Source organism: Globicephala melas, chromosome 4 (assembly GCF_963455315.2).
Source record: "Globicephala melas chromosome 4, mGloMel1.2, whole genome shotgun sequence".
In the NCBI taxonomy this organism is placed as follows: domain Eukaryota; kingdom Metazoa; phylum Chordata; class Mammalia; order Artiodactyla; family Delphinidae; genus Globicephala; species Globicephala melas.
Window position 1 is genome coordinate 41688639 of NC_083317.1, and position 21543 is coordinate 41710181.

General features: G+C 36.0%; 1 protein-coding gene across 2 annotated transcripts in view; it reads left to right on the forward strand.

Annotated features, from left to right (window-relative positions):
• The window catches only part of EPHA3 (EPH receptor A3), a 366230-nt gene that overhangs the window by 282158 nt on the left and 62529 nt on the right, over positions 1 to 21543 (forward strand). The window contains exons 6-9 of one of the 2 annotated variants that reach the window (XM_030860979.2): positions 1042 to 1166; positions 4236 to 4398; positions 11750 to 11852; positions 12542 to 12609. In XM_030860979.2, coding sequence (XP_030716839.2) covers positions 1042 to 1166; positions 4236 to 4398; positions 11750 to 11852; positions 12542 to 12609 — 459 coding nt within the window. The remainder of the gene's footprint in view (positions 1 to 1041; positions 1167 to 4235; positions 4399 to 11749; positions 11853 to 12541; positions 12610 to 21543) is intronic. The other variant, XM_030860980.2, reaches the window with a different exon arrangement.

Sequence of the window (21543 nt, forward strand, 5' to 3'; positions counted from 1 at the left end):
CTGCAATGAGAAGCCCACACACCACAATGAAGAGTAGCCCCCGCTCACCACAACTAGGGAAAGCCCATGCACGGCAACAAAGACCCAATACAGCCAAAAATAAATAAATAAATTTATTAAAAAAAAAATAGAAACAAAAGGTACTTTGATGGATAGTGTGCATTTTTCTTTTTAATGGAAGCATTTGAAGTATATCTCTTAAAACATATTTAATCTTCCATTAAAAAGAATGGTGACCCTATGATATCTGATCCAAACAGATAGTTTTTTATTCATATTCTATACTTTTGATAATGCATAGAAAAACATAACAAATATAGAGTCATCCCCCAATAAGATGCCTCAAAATGTATCTATAGAGTTGTGACACAAAGAGTACTCATTTCCTCAGTACTTCTTACTAAATATATATATTTTTAAGAAATGAAAATGTAAAAGCAGAGATTGTTTCTTCCTGATATATATTTTTATTCATGAGAGATTTTTGTCAGAAGTCAAGATCTATTGTACTATGTCCTAAATCCTACCTATTTTACAATACCCTGAATATTATTATTACCTATGGATACCATGGGACTCCTTGTGCGTAATGGATTCCAGTCTTCTTACAGAGTTGCATGTGAAAATGTTACCAATGAGCTGAAGAATCTGGCATTCATAACTTTGCAACGTTATAACAAATAGGTAGTCCTGATGTTTTGTTCTTTTTTTTAATATATCAAATATATTTCATGGCTTACATTATAGTAGCAGATTGAAAACATATGCTCACTTGCCACTAGTCCACCAGCAGCTGAAAATCTCAGCTCATTTTCCATAGGCCTGTATGTACCAGGGCTATAATCCAGCTTCTGAGGCTTGATATGAGGCCAGATTAATACTCAAGAGCCTTTGAAATGGAAATAGTCCTTTCTTGCCAAAGATTAGAACAACAATAGACTCCATTTGCTTGTTCCCTTGCCTCTGTGCTCTTCTTTACTGCCCTTCCCAATCCGATTAATTTTCCTCATCCCATCATCCCCTCCCATCCTCTCTTTACAGCTCCATCACCTGTCATGACGATTAAGAAAGATCGGACATCCAGAAACAGCATTTCTTTATCCTGGCAAGAACCTGAACATCCTAATGGGATCATATTGGACTATGAGGTCAAATACTATGAAAAGGTGGGGAGATAATGTTAAAGGGTTGAGTTGTGTAGGGAAAGAGGTTACCTAATCATGAGTGTGCTCTTTCAGAGAAACCAATGACACTGCTAGCAAGTGAAAGAGCTCTGTTTAGAATTCTGGTCGTGTGATACCTTTGATTTATAGGTAGAAGAGGGTTTAGAAATCATTGTGTCAAATATCCTCCATTCTATAACAATAAGCCATAGCAAAAGATGTCACTATCAAGCGTTAAGTCATCTAGTTATGGTATTAGAGATGACATTTGTGTCCTTCCACACTGAGACCCCTGTTCTACCAACTATTATATAGCGATTCCTTAATCTATTGATGAATTATTCCTGAGTTCATTGCCTTAAGCATCATTTCCTGACCTTCACATTCACATGAATTTCCTTCAATACAGATAGGAACATTGAATTAATAACGAAACGATTGTGTTATTGAACTGATGATGGAAAGCTTTCTTGACTTTGTACAAGGAAATGTAGATGAGAGTGGGTCGATAAGTTTGCCTCACATCATAAAATTGTGGTTCAGTAATGCAATTATAAAAAATAGGTACACGATTATTTATAAGTAGAATTTAAGGCATAGTATTTCATCACTCTAAGTACCACTTATTCCTCCCTGGTTATAAATTATGGCTAGGTTTGAAAGCAAGATGTATTCAAATCTTATCATTAGAGCTGGGTGGTTTTATAGCTACCAATATGAACATGACATATTTGTGTATCTGCTGCAGTTTACAAAGTATTTTAAAATGAAATAAAAACAAATTGTGAGTTGATATAGTTTATATTTACAGACTACTTCTGCATACATTATTTTGAGCTGTCTGATAATCTGATGAAAGTGGGCAAATAGGTTCTTTTACAAATAAGAAAACTGAGAGTTGATGGCATTATCTATTATTTCTCACAGCCTCACTGCTAATAAACATTAGATCTTTGTTTTGAATTCTGGCAGCCATGACTCCTCATGTAGTATGTTTTCCCCTGTATTGCATACCTTCCTCTACATGAAAATGGATTATTTTAGAGATATGAGAATTAGTGGTATGGTCAGTTGTCCAAAAATAAAAACAATGTATAAACATTCCTTTGCACTATGTAGTTATTCTGTTTATTGAAGTTAATGTATTTCACAAATGTGATCCCATTTTTTTTCATACTGCCCCCTACAGGGAAAAAGGTATGTCTCTTTCACTGAAAGAAAGTGAGACCTTATAAACCTCACTGTGCCAAAATCATAGTATAAATAAGTTATCTCCTAGCTTTCAGTGATCCACTGTGGTACTGTCAAGTACTCACTTGATCATGATCTTCTCTTTTTAAAAGTGTGACAAGATAGACTGGGCAAATATAAGAATCCATGTTTTATAGATGATACAACAAAATAAAAAGACAATTAATGATGCACCTTAGTTCAGATTGGATAGTAGAGCCAGGGAACACCCAACTTGTAGATCTATGAAGCTGATTCAAAAATACTACGAAACTACCTTCATATCTTTTACAAACATAAAGCATTTTCTGAACTTATTTCAGACTCCACTAACAAAGCACAATATACATCCATATTTTAAAACAATATTAATTAGTGCAGGAAAAGAATGACTGAATCTATTATTCTCTAAGCATTTTAAATTTGATGCATATTTATGTGTAATATTATTTTTAATATACTTTATATAAACATTTTTTATAGCATACATTCATAAATTTTAAAATTATTTCCAAATATATATATAATGCTTAGAAATATTTTGAGCATTTTGCTAGAATTTAAGCTCTACAAAGTCTAGCTTTCTTGACTGTTTATTTCACTAATGATGATGAACAGAGCCATGTTCTGGGTATATGATTAATAATTATTTTTAACACATGAAATAATGATTTCCACAAAATAAATATATTCAGCCCTCTTCATTATTTATATACTAACTCAAATGCTATCTGATACATAACCAGCATTTTTAACTAAAAAGTATCCATAACACACTACATTTTTTCTGTAATATTCTATTTAGTTTTGGTTGAGGATATGCATTGTTCTATATCACCCACTCTAGGTCCCACACCAGGTACAGGGATATTCCACCATTACTTGAAATTAGGTGACCCATAAAGTGCTCATATACTAACGTATGTTAAAGGAAAAACACAATTCCTGGAAGTCCATTTTGGTAAACAAGGCTTGACATAAAAAGTCTTTACAATTAATGTGCAGTGTGAATCTCCTAAAGTACAATGTAAATCCTTTTGGGAAATATTTCTAGACTTTTATCTGAAGATTTTAGTCTCTACAAACCATAGTGACTTAGATTAAACACAGTGCAAATATAGCTGATACTAAGAAAGTTATTAATGTAGAGTTTATACATAAAACCTGGACCTTTTTAAGTTTAATATTTTACAGTTAATGGAAATATTTTCTGAGAATCAGTAGGACATTCCTGTTAAGTTTAATTCAAGGGGGTATTTTTGTCTTTGTAAGTTTATTCTTGGAATTAGACTGAAGCTTTCATTCAGCCTCAGCTTTGAAGAGAACTTATTTTCATCCACATATTCAGTAATTGGTAAAAATGAAAACTAAATTTTCCTGCATTATGTGCAAGGAACAAATTATTTTATCCAAGTTGGGAAATTCTGTAAATTTTTTTTTGCTTAAAAATGCCTCTATTAGGGCTTCCCTAGTGGCGCAGTGGTTGAGAGTCCGCCTGCCGATGCAGGGGACAGGGGTTCGTGCCCTGGTCCGGGAAGATCCCACATGCCGCGGAGCGGCTGGGCCCGTGAGTCATGGCCGCTGAGCCTGCGCGTCCGGAGCCTGTGCTCCGCAATGGGAGAGGCCACAGCAGTGAGAGGCCCATGTACCGCAAAAAAAAAAAAAAAAAAAAAAAAAAAAAAGCCTCTATTACGTTCAGAAAGTTAAATGATTGTCACCTCTTTTATCTGTCCTATGAGCTGTGTTAAAAATTTGAAAGAATTGGTTTTGAGTGGTTCACCTTTTTACCATTTGACAGCATTAGGAAGATTCGATTTTAACATGATTTTTCTTACCTCAAAGCAGGAACAAGAGACAAGTTATACAATTCTCAGGGCAAGAGGCACAAATGTTACCATCAGTAGCCTCAAGCCTGATACTACGTATGTATTCCAAATCCGAGCCCGGACCGCAGCTGGATTTGGGACCAACAGTCGCAAGTTTGAGTTCGAAACTAGCCCAGACTGTACGTATTTTTTCAATATAGTGTATGGGGGAAAGGGCTGTTGCAGGGGTGTCTGATAATTCATTCTCACTCTAAGTTTTAGCTAAATGTGATACACTGAAAGTATATTGCTTGGGGGACATTTAACAATTTTGCATAGCATTGGGTCTGTTTACTTGTGTTTGTGTAAATGTACATCTGTGTGTGTGTGTGTGTGTGTGTGTGTGTGTGTGTGTGTGTGTTTCTCTTTTACAAATCGAACATATTCTAATGCCTGGAATGTTTCTGATCTTCTATTGGCCATAAATTCCTTTGAGGGTCATTATTTAATATGGTAACATTTTAACTTCTAGTACCTGTTAATTCAGATATTTCAGGTTCATTGTATGGTTCAATGAACTACAAAAAAAGAAATGTGATGATCCATGAGGAACTTAATATTGTTTTAATCCTTAACACATTTAATCTTGTATTACTTGGAGGTTAAGGATTTTCTAAACCTGATTCATCACCTCATTCACATTCACAAGTAATTTGGTTGGTCCTGTGTGTCTGACACTAAATTTATCTAAAATTGGCAAACATTTTCCCAGTAACACTCTGATTTTCTTTAAATGCATTCACTTCATATTAGAAAAACCCTCTGCTAAAATATGTTTCAAAAGGGAAAATCATGGCTATGATATTAATATAAAATGAACACAAATTAAAGATTTTATTTAACTTATTAATTAATGAAGAAACTAGTAAGAGAGTAAACTGATTTAAAGAGAAATTTGAAGAACAGATACATATACACATATACATACATATTTGTATATGTTGTGTCTGTTTGTGTGTATGAGTGTGTAGACAATCAGGAGTACTTAAACAAATTGGTTAATCTGTCCAAAACTGGTTAATATACTATAAGGCAATAAATATAATGATTGGGGTCATCTTTTCTAATGCACATAAAACAGTCATATCTCTAGTGAATATATCATTCTAGTTGTAATGAGAAAAATCACATATATAACTATTCATTGTCTACAACTAACTTCATAGTTGCAAAACAGGCCAGGAAGACAATCAAAGATGAACACCCTTTAGAAACAGGTTATCCAGGGAGAGTCTGACAATGCCTAGCATTCTACCGAAAGGACACACAGTAATCTCTTTTGACAGTTCCAATTTGCCATTTCTCCCTGGCATCTATATTTCCTATTTTCTAAATATTTTATTCATGGTATAAAATCACATTGTTATTGGTATGGTGATATTTTATGCCCAAATTTCATCCCTCATAGAAACATTCAAGATTAACAAAAATTATAAAAGTTGTTTAAGTTAATATGGTAAAGTAAATATTTTATGGCACACTTTTTGTCAAACAATTAGAAATGCTGTTTACAATAACAAGCTCTACCTTCTACAGGGTATAAGAATCTAGTGTTAGAAATTATTATCTCACAGCTGAAGCATGACAATTCTTCTACTCAAAGGAGAGCTGCCATCCTCAAAAACATAAATCTACACACTTGGCCCTCCAGATCCACAGGTTCCACATCCGTAGATCCAACCAACCTTGGATCAAAAATATACAAAACTATATCTAATATCCTGTGATAACCCATAATGGAAAAGAATATGACAGAATTTGAAAAATAATCTATATATGTATAACTGAGTCACTTTGCTGTACAGCAGAAATTAATACATTGTAAATCAAGTATACTTCAATAAAATTTAATGTATATTATATAGATATAATATATACAAAAAAATTCCAGAAAGTTCCAGAAAGCACAGCTTTAGTTTGTGGCAATCCAGCAACTATTTACATAGCATTAAGTTGTATTAGGTGTTGTAAGTAATCTAGAGATGGTTTAAATTATAGGGCAGGATGTGCTTAGGTTATATGCAAATACTACACCACTTTATGTAAGGGACATGAGCATCCTCAGATTTTGATATCTGTAGGGGGTCCTAGAACCATTCCCCCTTGGATATCGAAGGGGATTCAAGTCTCAAATGTGGAGACTGTACTTCAAGACCTCTCCTAATCCTGCTGTGATGGAATGAATTTGGAGAAATCACTCTTTGAGGACATTAGAAACAAAATGCTGCAAAATACCATGGAAATCCATGTGAACAAGGTTTAAAACAAATTAAAAATTTTAGATGACACAATAACAAAATATAATTGCAATTTAATATTTGTAATTCTAAATCTTTTTGTAAACTTTAAGTGGAGCAAAGAAAGTTCTTTGTTTTGAAATGATTATAGATTGAATTTTTTCAAACTTTTAAATAGTTATTGGAATTAACAACAAAACCTAGATTTGCTGTAGCAAGAGAGATCACAAATCACAGAGATATAAAAATCAAATGTTTATTATATCATGTGGTAGAAATTAGGCATATTGGGGGGCAAGAGGGGCAGAACACCATTAGATAAATATGTATTATATTGATGCATATTTTGGAATATCAGTCTAACCTCTCTTGTTCTTAATTAGCACTTAACCCTATCTGATAAATAAATTTGCAACAACAACAACAAATTCTAAAATTTTAACATGATTCCAGATTTACCACAGATATAGTTGTGGTAGTGTTATGCATGATCATCTAATGAGGCTTCAGCGTCTGAAGTTTAAGAAATAGCACATTTAAAAAATTAAGGGTCTTAGGACTTTTTCAAATAAGTTTTATATTTGCTATATTTCCATTGCTTGATAGAGCAGATGAAAAGAGCATAGAGAGGGAACTTTTTTAATATCCCTCCTCTCCTTTTATAAAAATCTTTGAGTTGCACAGTTTGATTTTTTTTTTAAATCAGTTTACTCTTACTGCTTTACCATAGAATTCTTCCAGACTTTAAATATAAGTAAATATAGGTTTAAAAATTACCTTTTGTCTTAAGGGGAAAAAAGACAAAAATCAAAACTCTCCGTTTTTATAAATCAAAATGATATATTCATAAAAACTCTAAGGATTTAAGAGTCTTATTTGTTATAGATTGATATTTAAAAGATATTAAAAAAAGGCTCATGTTTGGATTTCTTTAATGGTTTGCTGCTTATTCTAGTTTTTATTATTTTTTAATTATAAAGTTTTATTCATAACACATATAAATGTTTCTTAGTAGAAAATAGTGTATTTCTACCTGGAATTTAATTAGTATTTTTTGATCTTGTTTACAGTAACAATATAGAGGCATAGTGGATTATATATTTCCCTAAGTGCTTTAAAGTTTCTTACTATTTATGTGTCAGTGCTTTACATTTATTATCATCACTTTACAGAAGAGGAAACTGAGGCATAGGGAGGTTAAGTAAGATTTCTAAAGTTATACAATTGGTAAATGATCGATCTGATTTTAGAACCCATGTATTTTTGTGACAGTATGAAAAGCATTTGCGTAAACATTTCATTTGATCCTGTTCTATAAGCTATTAAGATACTATGATTTCCTTTTAGCCATGGTCTAGGACACAGAGTTTTATATGTTTTTTCTGAGATTGCATAGCTAGTAAGTGGAGTCAGTGAGCCTCCAGATTTTGGAGTACTGATCCAGTGCTGCTATTGCATATTAATAAAAAAAAAAAAGGTCATGCTAAAAGTCCCACAGAAAGCATAGAGTGTATATGAGTAAAAGGACCTTCCTAGAACAAAGGTGACATCCACCAAAGCAAGAAGTCCCAGACTTTAAGAAACAGTGTGACATGTTTGGGAAAACAGGCAGTCCATCTGTCTGGAAAGCCTCAGTGGGCAGAAACTGAATCCAGAGTGTGTGCTTTGTGCTTGAGAAAGGCAGGCACAATGTAGGAGTTAGAGAAAGAACCCTAAAGGGAGCTGCCATGTATTGGGATGACCTCGACAAGCTGCTTCAACTTTCACTGCCTCAGCTTCCCTGTCTGTAAATTGGGAAAGATCATCGTGCATGACTCAATAGGGTTTTTATGTTGATTAAATTAATTGTTGTTTGTAAAGTGCTTAAAATATTACCTGGTATAATAGTATAGTAAGCACTCGGGGTGTGTGTGTATGTCTGTGTGTCTGTGTGTGTGTGTTTGTTTTGTGTTTAAATAAATCGTACATAATTTGAACATCCAAGGAATTTCCAGAGCAAAAGTATGTGGGATAAAGCTGAGATCTGGAAATGGAGGATTCTACTGGATATTACTATTCAAGAAGATTAGCTCAGGGACAATTTAGTCAGCACTCCTAAATGTTTCATACTGCCTTTTTGTTGTTTTTAATGAATGGGTATGCAGCAACTTTAATCTCTTGGACCCTATTTTTAGGGGACATTAAGAAAGCCTGACAAAGGTAGAATGGAATCATTATATAGAGAACTTTATATACCAAGATTAGATATTCATATGTAATTTTGTGGGATATGGAGTACTTTTGCCAATTCTTTACCGGGAAAATGAAATAATAAAAATATATAACATTTATTAAACCCTTATTGTATGTTTAGCACTGTTCTAGGCGTTTAACTTGTATTAACTCCTTTAATCCTCACAACAATCATATTATTATGTCACACAGCAGATTGGTACAAAGCCAGTCATTCTGGTTCACGAGAACGGACTCCTTGCCAGTCTGCTTTAGGCAGAGTGGACAGCATGTGTAGGATGGACAAAAATGGGAAGAGACTAGAGCCAGGGGGAGCAGTGTGCTTGTGGGAAAACATATTCAAACTGAATTCCTGACATAATAGGTATCAGTTTTTGCCAGTATGCCACATAAAATTATTAGACAACTGTATAACACACAATTTAATCAATACTATTCATTCAAATGTTTGCCAATTCAGTAACCAAAAATGATCTGATTTGGTTATGTGCTTTTAGATAGTCTCTGGGATTCATAGATATCTAGAGCTAGAGGAAATTGTAGAGAGGTCTAGTTTAATCCTGTCTTTGACAAGAAAAGAAATAGAGAATTCTTCTTTTTTCTATCATGTTTCTACCAGTTTCACTGACATTTATTTTACAAACTGGCTAAAACTTACCAGCGAATTCAGAACTTGCTGCTCTTTATAAGTTGCTACACTATGCAAAGTGAAAAGCATGAGATAAAGTGATTATTATATGTTCATGGAGCATTATTGAATTACAAGGTTAAGTTATTTACAAATGATTCACAGATCTATAGCCAGTGGAGAGGAATGTATCAGTCCATGTCTTCTGTGAAGCAGATATTAAGGTGGAATTGTGTGAGCTTCAGGGAGTGTGGGGATACAGATAAAAGGTAAAAGGGGAGGAACAGAAATGGCCAAGCAGAGCCTGAGACTGAGATGTAGGTCAGCCATCTATGAAGACAGAGAGAAGGCAGAGGGTTAAGGAGGGGGACCCTCAGAGAGCAATGCAGCTGTGAGGGTCTCACCAAACCAACGGGGAGCCTCAGCATGAAGATTGCCCTTACAGGACCGCTGCATTGGGCAGAAATGGCCTGGCTGCAGTCCCCTTGCCATGTTTTGTCATTGAGGAGAGCGTGGCTGCAGTGGATCCTGAAGGTGCAGCAGCTGCGAGCTGTCTGCCCACTGCAGGCTTGGCAGTAGGGAGATCCTAACAGGCACTCCCACGACTGCCACGTGGCGTAAACAATAGTTTTCTGATAGTAAAGAATAAAGTGCTTGCAACAGTTTATATTATGAGTATACCATCCTGCCACACTCTGAGTTCTTTTTTTCAGATGCTTAGAAAAACTTTTAACAGCCTATCTGCCATGTTTCTTTATTTACATCATTTATTCCCTAAACTGCATTATCTTAGAGAAAAACTTCCAACCTTAGATTTTTCATCAGGTTCAAGATGTGATATTGGCTTCTGGAGAGCTGATAGTATAACTAAACCTTCTCTTCTGAGCTTTTCTTTTGATACAGCACTGATTCATTTGTTTAATCAGCATTTACTACAAAAACAATAAATATTAAAGTATGAGTGCATGAGAGGGAATGTTCCAGGAACTGAGTATATTTTAGAGAGTGTAGAGATTAGAATGCTTATGGATTTTGTTAGCAGGTGAGCCTGGGGATTTAGGCAGAGAACAGATCCTAAATGGTTTTACATGCATTTTATCCAGAAAGTGATGGAGAGCCCTGCATGAGAATGACATAATCAAACTCATGGCTTAGAAGGAATACTCTGGTGGCCAGGTAGAAGATAGGAAAGGCCTGCAAGTAGAGATCCATTGGGAATTTCTTACTGTAATCCAGGAGAGAAGTGAAGACAGAAAGTAAAATATTTAAAAGAGTTTGGTGATTAATTGGATATAGAAAAATCAGGAGAGGGAGAGGACAAGGTGACTTTATATTTATGGTCTACATCTTTGCTACTCAAAATGTTGTAGTCTGCAATCGGCAGCATCAGCATCACTGGGGGCTCATAAAGATATGCACAGTCTCAGTCCCCACTCCAGACTGACTGAATCAGAAACTGCTTTTTCCAAAAGGTCCTCAAATGATTTATGTGAACATTAAAGTTAGAGAATCATTGGTTTAGGTCAAGGGTCAGTAAACATTTTCTGTAAGGGGCTAGAGAATAAATATTTTAGGCTTTGTGTACATACAGTCTCTGTTGCTCCTACCTAACTTGGCTAATTGTAGCATAAAAGCAGCCATAGACAATGTACAAATAAATGAATGTGGCTGTGTTCCAATGTAATTTTATTTATAGACACAAAAATTTGAATTTTATATAATTTTCATATATCACAGAATCTTCTTTTGACTTTTTGCAACCATTAAAAAAATGTAAATTTTTCTAAGCTTCTGAGCTATACAAAAACTGATGGCAGGCCAGATTTGGCTCCTGGACAATTTTTGCCAATACCTCATGTTGGTGAGTGAATGAATGATGGGCCATCTACAAAGGTAGGAAATACAGGGACAGGAACAATTTGTTGATAACATGTGTTGAGGTCCATAGGACAGGTATGATACCACCTTTTAAATAAATACAGATACTGGAGACTAAACAAGCTAATGAGAACGCTTTTATAGTTTCATTCTGGGAAATCTTACCTATTCCCTATATTTCTCTGATAATTACTGTTTATTTGATGAGTTTCTTGCCAATGAGTATAGAGAAAACCAGTCAGGATATTTTATGCAGTAGATGCCCAAATAGTTTTGATTGATGTCAGTGAAAGCAGAGTATTTAATCTTATTAATCAGAAATTTCAAGTAAAATTATACAAAATGTCTATTTTTTACACTCAGTGAAGAATTCTTTTTACATTGTATCAGACAACAAACCATATTTTAGGTAAAAGCAAAATAAATAGGACTTAATTTATCAACATTTTCACGTAGATGTTAGTTATGATGTGTTAATGCCTGGTCGTTTCTTATTTTTTCTCTCCAACCTCACAGCTTTCTCCATTTCCGGGGAAAATAGCCAAGTGGTAATGATTGCCATTTCAGCGGCAGTAGCAATTATTCTCCTCGCAGTTGTCACCTACATTTTGATTGGGAGGTGAGTTCACAGTCTGTTTTATGACTTACTTTCATTATTGCATTGCTTGCTCCCCTCAATTGCCACTAAAATCTGAAAAGTGTGGTCAATAAAATATTTTAACAATAAGAATGTCTCCACTTGTAGATATTTCTTTTTTTCCTCCCTTTCTTTTGATTCTCCATCTTTAGTTTTGAGTTTCTTTTTTTCATTAAATTCTTGCCGCAGTCTCCAACACCCACCACTTCTTTTGACCTCACTCTTGGTTTTTACTTTCTTTTTTCAATTATCCCTTCTCTCATCAAATACACCCCAGATTTCCCTGACACTTTCTCACCCAGAACACTGGTAACACTGCACAGCACTAATCACTAACAATGGAAACTTTACCCTTCATTCATTCTAACAGCAGTCGTTTTTTAAAAAAATACTATAAACACTTTCTAGGGCCATTATAAAAACTGAACTGAAGGGGTCTGCACAGTGGGGTAGCATCTCTCCATATCTCCTCATTAGGCAGCTCTCCAGGGTCCCCAGAGAAAGAGGCTTTCTCTAGAGGATTTAGAAAATATGAAGTCATTAAACTTTCACTAAAGCATTTAATTGTTTGTGCAAAATGCTTTATTTTTTGTGCTTTGCACATTCTGAACATACATAATTGTTTTAAGTATATTTTCTTTCTGTGTTCTCTTCCTTTGATTTACCTCTAGGTTCTGTGGCTATAACAAGTCAAAACATGGTGCGGATGAAAAAAGACTTCATTTTGGGAATGGACATTGTAAGTTTCTAAACTATTTGCTGCCGTTTTGGCTTTACCATTTCAGCTTTAGCAGTTGTTGATTTGTAATTGGATAACTTCCCCCCTGACAAAGAGAATTCAAAAGTAGTTTTATGGGAAAATCGAGCAAGTCAAATTTATTTTAAACAGAGAAGGGAATCCACGGCTCTGCATTAAGTAATTTTTACATGGCTGCATTTCAGCATACTTAAGCTAACGTGAAGGGTAACTGGTGGTTTATATTCAAATAATGCACATGATGGGGAGTAGATATTATAGTCGGCTCCGCGTGGCTGAAAGGCAAAGCATATCTTCAATTTCCTTATTACTAACTATTTGCTAAAATCTAAATAGGAGCCTTTTCCCTTTCCTAACTGCCAAGTAAATATAAACAACCTCTGTTTATGTGAAACGGCTTATTCCACTTTGTCAACCAACCAGGGGAGAGCCTTTAGAATAAACTGTTTATTTTGGAGGTACATGATATCCAACTGGTAGGAATGCCAGGGCTTTTGCCCCTTATTTTAATACCAATCAATTTAGTCTCTTTTTAATATTTCTCTGAAAGAAATACTCTTTTAAGAAACCAAGTGTTTATATCTAATAAAAAGACTCATTTTTTTTTCTTCTGGTGAAACAAATCATTCCAGGTGTTTTGCTTTTCCAAACTATGGCTGGGTTATTGTGGCAATTACTAATCATCAGCCTTAAAGGGAATAGCATGTTCTCATGGAAATTAGTACAGAGACCATACTCATGCCTATATGCTCTCAAATAATCTCAATGTAATTAATATAGTCTTGTAAGCATTAGTTTCTTTGGCTTTCACTTTTGCTTTCTGAAAATAACTTTCAGTTCAACATACTTTGTATCAGTAATTGGCTTTCCATCTAAAAGTTGTAGGTTGACAGTAAAAACTTGATGACCTGTTGCTACCATGTAGGAGGAATGTAGTAGATTGAAAAAAAAAAAATGTTTTCCAAAATGTAAATTGAAGTAGGATGGACAGAATGGCAGAGGTTGCAGAGAGCACTGTTTGTTTCGTCCATCTCATTGAAGTCATTGCAGAATAAGTCACAAAAAAGCCCAAGTGTCACCTTCCTAATATCAATATCTCATTCCAGATTAGTTAGGTTACCAACTCAAAAGTCTTAAAAGAGTGCATGAACAAATCACAGGATATTTATCTAGCTTTTTCTTCACAATCCCACAAAACACTGAGTCACATTCACCATGCATAAATTAGTCAGAGTAGTTGCATTCCTGTGGATTAAGTTGTTCTTAATCTGAGTTGGACAATCGATATAAATATTGTCTTTAGGGCAAGACCATATTGATTTGGTTCTTTATACAGGAATTATACACCTCATGAACTTGCAGCACTGATAAATTTCTGTGTGCCAATTGTAAGCAGCTTTCTCTATCACTTCAATCTGCTTTAGCTGTTGCTTTTTATGGTGGAGTTTGCTGAAACTTTAATTTTCTTCAAATGCATAATATCCTTATGATAGCCAAACAAAAAAGAAATGTGTTTTATCCTAGCTGCAAGGGCATAAAGTATATGCATGTCATAAACTTTCTGCGTCTTAATGCTACAGCTGGTTTACTTCAGACCATTTATTTTGTATTACTTTGAAAAGCTCTAGCTATGAACTATTCCCTCCAGCCTTGTTACAAATCCTATAATATTGCTTCAAAAGGAAAGAAATGTGTTTCACCTCCTAAGATCCTGTCCCCTTGCCCTCTCTGGCCAGGCCTTTTTACTTTTTTGCTATCCTTAGGGCAACTCATGCTGGTAAAATGGAAATGTAAATTACTGTGTTTGCACAGAATGAGCTGTAAAGTAGTGCAGCTTAACACGTGTGCATGTGTTTATTATCTGGTTTTCTTGACACAGCCCAGTTACTCTGTGTGTTGCTCTTAATTATTGGTGTGAAGGGATTATGTGCTTGCATCCTGAATCACCTGATTCCTGGAACCTCTGGGGACAGCAGTTAAAAATCAGCAGTCAAAGCTCCCACAGTGAACAGGCCATTTTTCTTGGAGATGTGTGCGTGTGTTTATACTTGTATTGTTTCCCTAAATGTCATGCAGATAGAAAAGCAATTTACTTAACTTTAATCAATCACAATGAATTGATTGATTTTATTTGGGAATGACTATTTAATTTTTAGATTAGTTAGTAATACATATACTCTCTAGGGCTGACAGGAACGGAATGGTAACTCTAAAGCACACTTTCAAGGCTGTTTGAAGCCAGCACTTATTTAAAATGTTTGAGACATTGTTCCTAACAACTCATTTTATAATCTTCTTTGTCAATTCCTTTTTTTAATTTAAGTATAGTTGATTTACAATATTATATTGGTTTCAGATGTATAGCATAGTGATTCAGGATTTTTACAGATTATATGCCATTAAAAATTATTACAAGATAATGGCTATAATTCCCTGTGCGATAACAGTATATCTGTTGCTTATCTAGTTTATATGTAGTAATTCGTATCTCTTAACCCCATACCCCTATTTTGCCAGTAAGTCTCTCCCAAATTGATTTCCTTAAGTTCAGCAAGGTAAAATATTTGTGATTGTTTACCAGGAAAAAAATTTCATTTTCACCTTATTTTTAAAAGTGCTATTTTTTCCCTTGGAAAGGAATGCTAGATTTTCTTAACTTACCGTTTCCTGACTTTACTATGACTAGTGGAAAATCAAAATTGGATGATCACATATTCTAGCCTCCATTTGACTGTCTTCTTTAAAATGTAACCAAATTGACTAAACAAAAGATTCTGAGAAGACTTCATTTCCTAACGTCTTTTATTAAATCTATGGTTACTTTTACTGTTTTCCTTACCCCAAAGCAAGAAAAGTATGATAGCTTTCCTTAATCTGTTTCTTGTTTCAACAGTAAAGTGTTTTAGTACTGATAATGTAGAAATAGTTTTAGTGTGGTAATAAATTATAGTAGACCACTGTACTAAAGACTGACTGTGTTTATAGAAGGAAATGATGTTTATAATAAACAGCAGAAGCATGCAAACTGATGCATGAGCTCCAAAGAAACGGGCATTTCTAAGCCCAAATTCTGTCTCTGGGAAACCTCAGTGATATTCATATTTGTGAATAAGCATTCTTAACATGAAGATACTGATAATGGCCATAGTCTCTGTCATTTACTGGGCACTAACTACAATAACAGGCACTCAATGCTAGGCACTTGAAGAGCAAGTTTTCCAGAGCTTTCTTTCTCTGATGCTTAGCAGATTCTTTGTGCTGCGCTATTCAAAGTGGAAGAACTAGAAAAGTAGAGTTCTTCAAAAGCTACTCCACTCACAGTTTGCCCAAAGAAAGGGCAAAAAACTTACTATTTCCCCATTTCGGTGGATGTTGACTCCCTAGATATGGGTGTCATCTCAAATTATCTACACTCTGCCTCTGGATGGAGAGTGGCCAGTCTTTTGCAGTGTCAGCGTCAACACCAGGCAGAGGGAGGAGTGGCACTGACCTATCTTCTCCTACATTTTCCATGTGCTCCCTCACCTCCCACTCCCATTTTGCTGTCTCAAAATCATCTGAAGAGGGCTTCCCTGGTGGCGCAGTGGTTGAGGGTCCGCCTGCTGATGCAGGGGACATGGGTTCGTGCCCCGGTCCGGGAAGATCCCACATGCCGCGGAGTGGCTAGGCCCGTGAGCCATGGCCACTGAGTCTGTGCGTCCGGAGCCTGTGCTCCGCAACGGGAGAGGCCACAACAGTGAGAGGCCCGCGTACCGAAAAAAAAAAAAAAAAAAACCATCTGAAGAAGTAGCTAAGGAAAATAGTCTTTACCTCCCATCTTTCATAATCCATTTATTCTTATGCCTATATTTTTTTACTCAAAACCTCTATGGAAGCTTCCCAGGAACATAAATTATTATGTGAGGTAACATGAGATTCACAAAGTCACCCTGTAGATCAACAAACTAATCATGTCTTAGCCCAGACTCTGAAATCCTGGACTCATTGGCCAAATGTCCATTGTGATGAAGGCTCTTAGGAACAATTGCTGTCATCACAGTCCCTACATCTATTTCATATGAACTATTATACAAAACTGGCTCAAAGAATCTTCAGTAATTCCAGAATGTTCAGCTGCAATTTTGCCAGTAAGATTCTTCTATTAAAAAGTGATATCAGAGACTTCCCTGGTGGCGCAGTGGTTGAGAATCTGCCTGCCAATGCAGGGGACATGGGTTCAAGCCCTGGTCTGGGAAGATCCGCATGTTGCAGAGCAGCTAAGCCCATGTGCCACATATACTGAGCCTGCGTGCCCTAGAGCCTGCTCTCTGCAACAAGAGAAGCCACCACAATGAGAAGCCCACACCCGGCAACAAAAAGTAACCCCCACTCCCCGCAACTAGGTAAAGCCTTCATGCAAAAATGAAGACCCAACGCAGCCAAAAATAAATAAATACATTTTTAAAAAAAGTGATATCAGAAAAAGATAATGTCTGATTTTATTTGTTATTTTAGGATATTAAAAACACCTTCAATAATATAGTGTACCAAATGAAAAAATATATCACCATTAAGAATCCATGTCCCAACTGGGGATCCTGTGTAAGTCACAGGCAGCTATCCGGGAGGAGCTGCCCAGAGTGGACGCATTGGAGGTGCCTGCGACTCTACGAGTTCCACCTACCCATCTCTATCCATTCTGTCCGAGTCAGGTTACCTGTGAAAGGCCAAGAAAGTTTTATTTAGCCATGTGGCTGACAGGGTCTTAGTGCTCCGGCCGGGTGTCAGGTCTCTGCCTCTGAGGTGGGAGAGCCGAGTTCAGGACATTGGTCCACCAGAGACCTCCCGGCTCCAAGTAATATCAAATGCCAAAAGCTCTCACAGAGACTTCCATCTCAATGCTAAGACCCAGCTCTACTCAACGACCAGCAAGCTACAGTGCTGGACACCATATGCCAAACAACTAACTAGCAAGACAGGAACACAACCCCACCCATTAGCAGAGAGGCTGCCTAAAATCATAATAAGTCCACAGACACCCCAAAACACACCACCAGACATGGACCTTCCCACCAGAAAGACAAGATCCAGCCTCATCCACCAGAACACAGGCATTAGTCCCCTCCACCAGGAAGCCTACACAACCCACTGAACAAACCTTAGCCACTGGGGGAAGACACCAAAAACAACGGGAACTATGAACCTGCAGCCTGCAAAAAGGAGACCCCAAACACTGTAAGTTAGGCAAAATGAGAAGACAGAAAAACACACAGCAGATGAAGGAGCAAGGTAAAAAACCACCAGACCAAATAAATGAAGAGGAAATAGGCAGTCTACCTGAGAAAGAATTCAGAGTAATGTTAGAAAAGATGATCCAAAATCTTGGAAATAGAGTGGAGAAAATACAAGAAACGTTTAACAAAGACCTAGAAGAACTAAAGAACAAACAAGCAATGATGAACAACACAAAAAATGAAATTAAAAATTCTCTGGAAGGAATCAATAGCAGAATAACTGAGGCAGAAGAACGGATACGTGACCTGGAAGATAAAAGAGTGGAAATAACTACCACAGAGCAGAATAAAGAAAAAAGAATGAAAAGAATTGAGGACAGTCTCAGAGACCTCTGGGACAACATTAAACGCACTAACATTCGAATTACAGGGGTCCCAGAAGAAGAAGAGAAGAGAATGGGACTGAGAAAATATTTGAAGAGATTATAGTTGAAAACTTCCCTAATATGGGAAAGGAAATAGTCAGTCAAGTCTAAGAAATGCAGAGTCCCATACAGGATAAATCCAAGGAGAAACATGCCAACACATATTAATCAAACTATGATAATTAAATACAAAGAAAAAATATTAAAAGCAACAAATAACATACAAGGGAAACCCCATAAAGTTAATAGCTGATTTTTCAGCAGAAACTCTGCAAGCCAGAAAGGAGTGGCAAGACATATTTAAAGTGACGAAAGGGAAAAAACTAAAACCAAGATTACTCTATCCAGCAAGGATCTCATTCAGATTTGACAGAGAAATTAAAACCTTCACAGACAAGCAAAAGCTATGAGAATTCAGCACCACCAAACCAGCTTTACAACAAATGCCAAAGGAACTTCTCTAGGCAGGAAACACAAGAGAAGGAAAAGACCTGAAATAACAAACCCAAAACAATTAAGAAAATGGTAATAGGAACATACATATCAATAACTACCTTAAATGTAAACAGATTAAATGCTCCAACCAAAAGACATACACTGGCTGAAAGGATACAAAAACAAAATCCGTACATATCCTGTCTACAAGAGACCCAATTCAGACCTAGGGACGCATACAGACTGAAAGTGAGGGGGTGGTAAAAGATACTCCTTGCAAATGGAAATCAAAAGAAAGCTGGAGTAGCAATTCTCATATCACACAAAACAGACTTTAAAATAAAAACTATTACAAAAGACAAAGAAGGACACTACATAATGATCAAGGGATCAATCCAAGAAGAAGATATAACAATCGTAAATATTTATGAACCAACATAGGAGAACCTCAATACATAAGGCAAATGCTAGAAGCCATAAAAGGGGAAATCAACAGTAACACAATCATAGTAGGGGACTTTAACACACCATTTTCACCAATGGAGAGCTCATCCAAAATAAAAATGAATAAGGAAACACAAGCTTTAAATGATACATTAAACAAGATGGACTTAATTGATATTTATAGGACACTCCATCCAAAAACACCAGAATACACTTTCTTTTCAAGTGCTCATGGAACATTCTCCAGGATAAATCATATCTTGAGTCACAAATCAAGCCTTGGTGAATTTAAGAAAGTTGAAATCATATCAAGTATCTTTTCCAACTGCAACACAATGAGACTAGATATGAATTACTGGAAAAAATCTGTAAAAAATACAAACACATGGAGGCTAAACAATACACTACTAATCAACCAAGAGATCACCGAAGAAATCAAAGAGAAAATTCAAAAATACCTAGAAATAAATGACAATGAAAAGACGACCCAAAACCTATGCAATGCAGCAAAGCAGTTCTAAGAAGGCAGTTTATAGCAATGCAATCCTACTTCAAGAAGCAATAAAAATCTCAAAAAAACAACTTAACTTTACACCGAGAGCGATTAGAGAAAGAGCAAGAAAACCCCAAAGTTAGCAGAAGGAAAGAAATCATGAAGATCAGATCAGAAATCAATGAAATGAAATGAAGGCAACAATAACAAAGATCAATAAAACTAAAATCTGTTCTTTGAGAAGATAAACAAAATTGATAAACTACTAGCCAGACTCATCCAGAAAAAATGAAAGAAAACTCAAACCAACAGAATTAGAAATGAAAAAGAAGTAACAACTGACACTGCAGAAATACAAAGAATCTTGAGTGATTACTACAAGCAACTGTATGCCAATAAAATGGACAACCTGGAAGAAATGGACAAATTCATAGAAAAGCACAACCTTCTGAGACTGAACCAGGAAGAAATAGAAAATATAAACAGACCAATCACAAGCACTGAAATTGAAAGTGTGATTAAAAATCTTCCAACACGGCCTCCCTGGTGGTGCAGTTGTTGAGAGTTCGCCTGCTAATGCAGGGGACATGGGTTCATGCACTTGTCCAGGAAGATCCCACATGCCGTGGAGAGGCTGGGCCCATGAACCATGGCCTCTGAGCCTGCACGTCTGGAGCCTGTGTTCCGCAACGGGAGAGGCCACAACAGTGAGAGGCCTGTGTACCGCAAAAAAAAAAAAAAAAAAAAAAAGGAAAATCTTCCAACAAACAAAAACCCAGGACCAGATGGATTCACAGGCAAATTCTGTCCAACATTTAGAGAAGAGCTAACACCTATCCTCCACAAATTCTTCCAAAATATAGCAGAGGGAGGAACACACCCAAACTCATCCTACGAGGCCAGCATCACCCTGATACCAAAATCAGACAAAGATGTCACAAAGAAAGAAAACTACAGGCCAATATCACTGATGAACATAGATGCAAAAATCCTCAACAAAGTACTAGCAAACAGAATCCAAAAGCACATTAAAAGGATTATACACCATGATCAAGTCGGGCTTATCCTAGGAATGCAAGGATTCTTCAATATATGCAAATCAGTCAATGTGATAAACCATATGAACAAACTGAAGGAGAAGACCCATATGATCATCTCAGTAGATGCAGAAAAAGCTTTTGACAAATTTCAACACCCATTTATGATAAAAACCCTCCAGAAAGTAGGCATAGAGGGAACTTACCTCAACATAATAAAGGCTATATATGACAATCCCACAGCCAACATCGTTCTCAATGGTGAAAACCTGAAACCATTTCCTCTAAGATCAGGAACAAGACAAGGTCGTCCACTTTCACCACTATTATTCAACATAGTTTTGAAAGTTTTAGCCACAGCAATCAGAGAAGAAAAAGAAATAAAAGGAATCCAAATTGGAAAAGAAGAAGTAATACTGTCACTGTTTGCAGATGACATGATACTATACATAGAGAATCCTGAAGAGGCTACCAGAAAACTATTAGAGCTAATCAATGAATTTGGTAAAGTAGCAGGATAAAAAATTAATGTAAAGAAATCTCTTGCATTCCTATACACTAATGATGAAAAATCTGAAAGAGAAATTATGGAAACACTCACATTTGTCATTGCAACAAAAAGAATAAAATACCTAGGAATGAACCTACCTAAGGAGACAAAAGACCTGTATGCAGAAAACTATAAGACCCTGATGAAAGAAATTAAAGATGATACAAACAGATGGAGAGATATACCATGTTCTTGGATCAGAGGAATCAACATTGTGAAAATGACTCTACTACTGAAAGCAATCTACAGATTCAGTGCAATACCTATCAAACTGCCAATGGCATTTTTCACTGAAATAGAACAAAAAATTTCACAATTT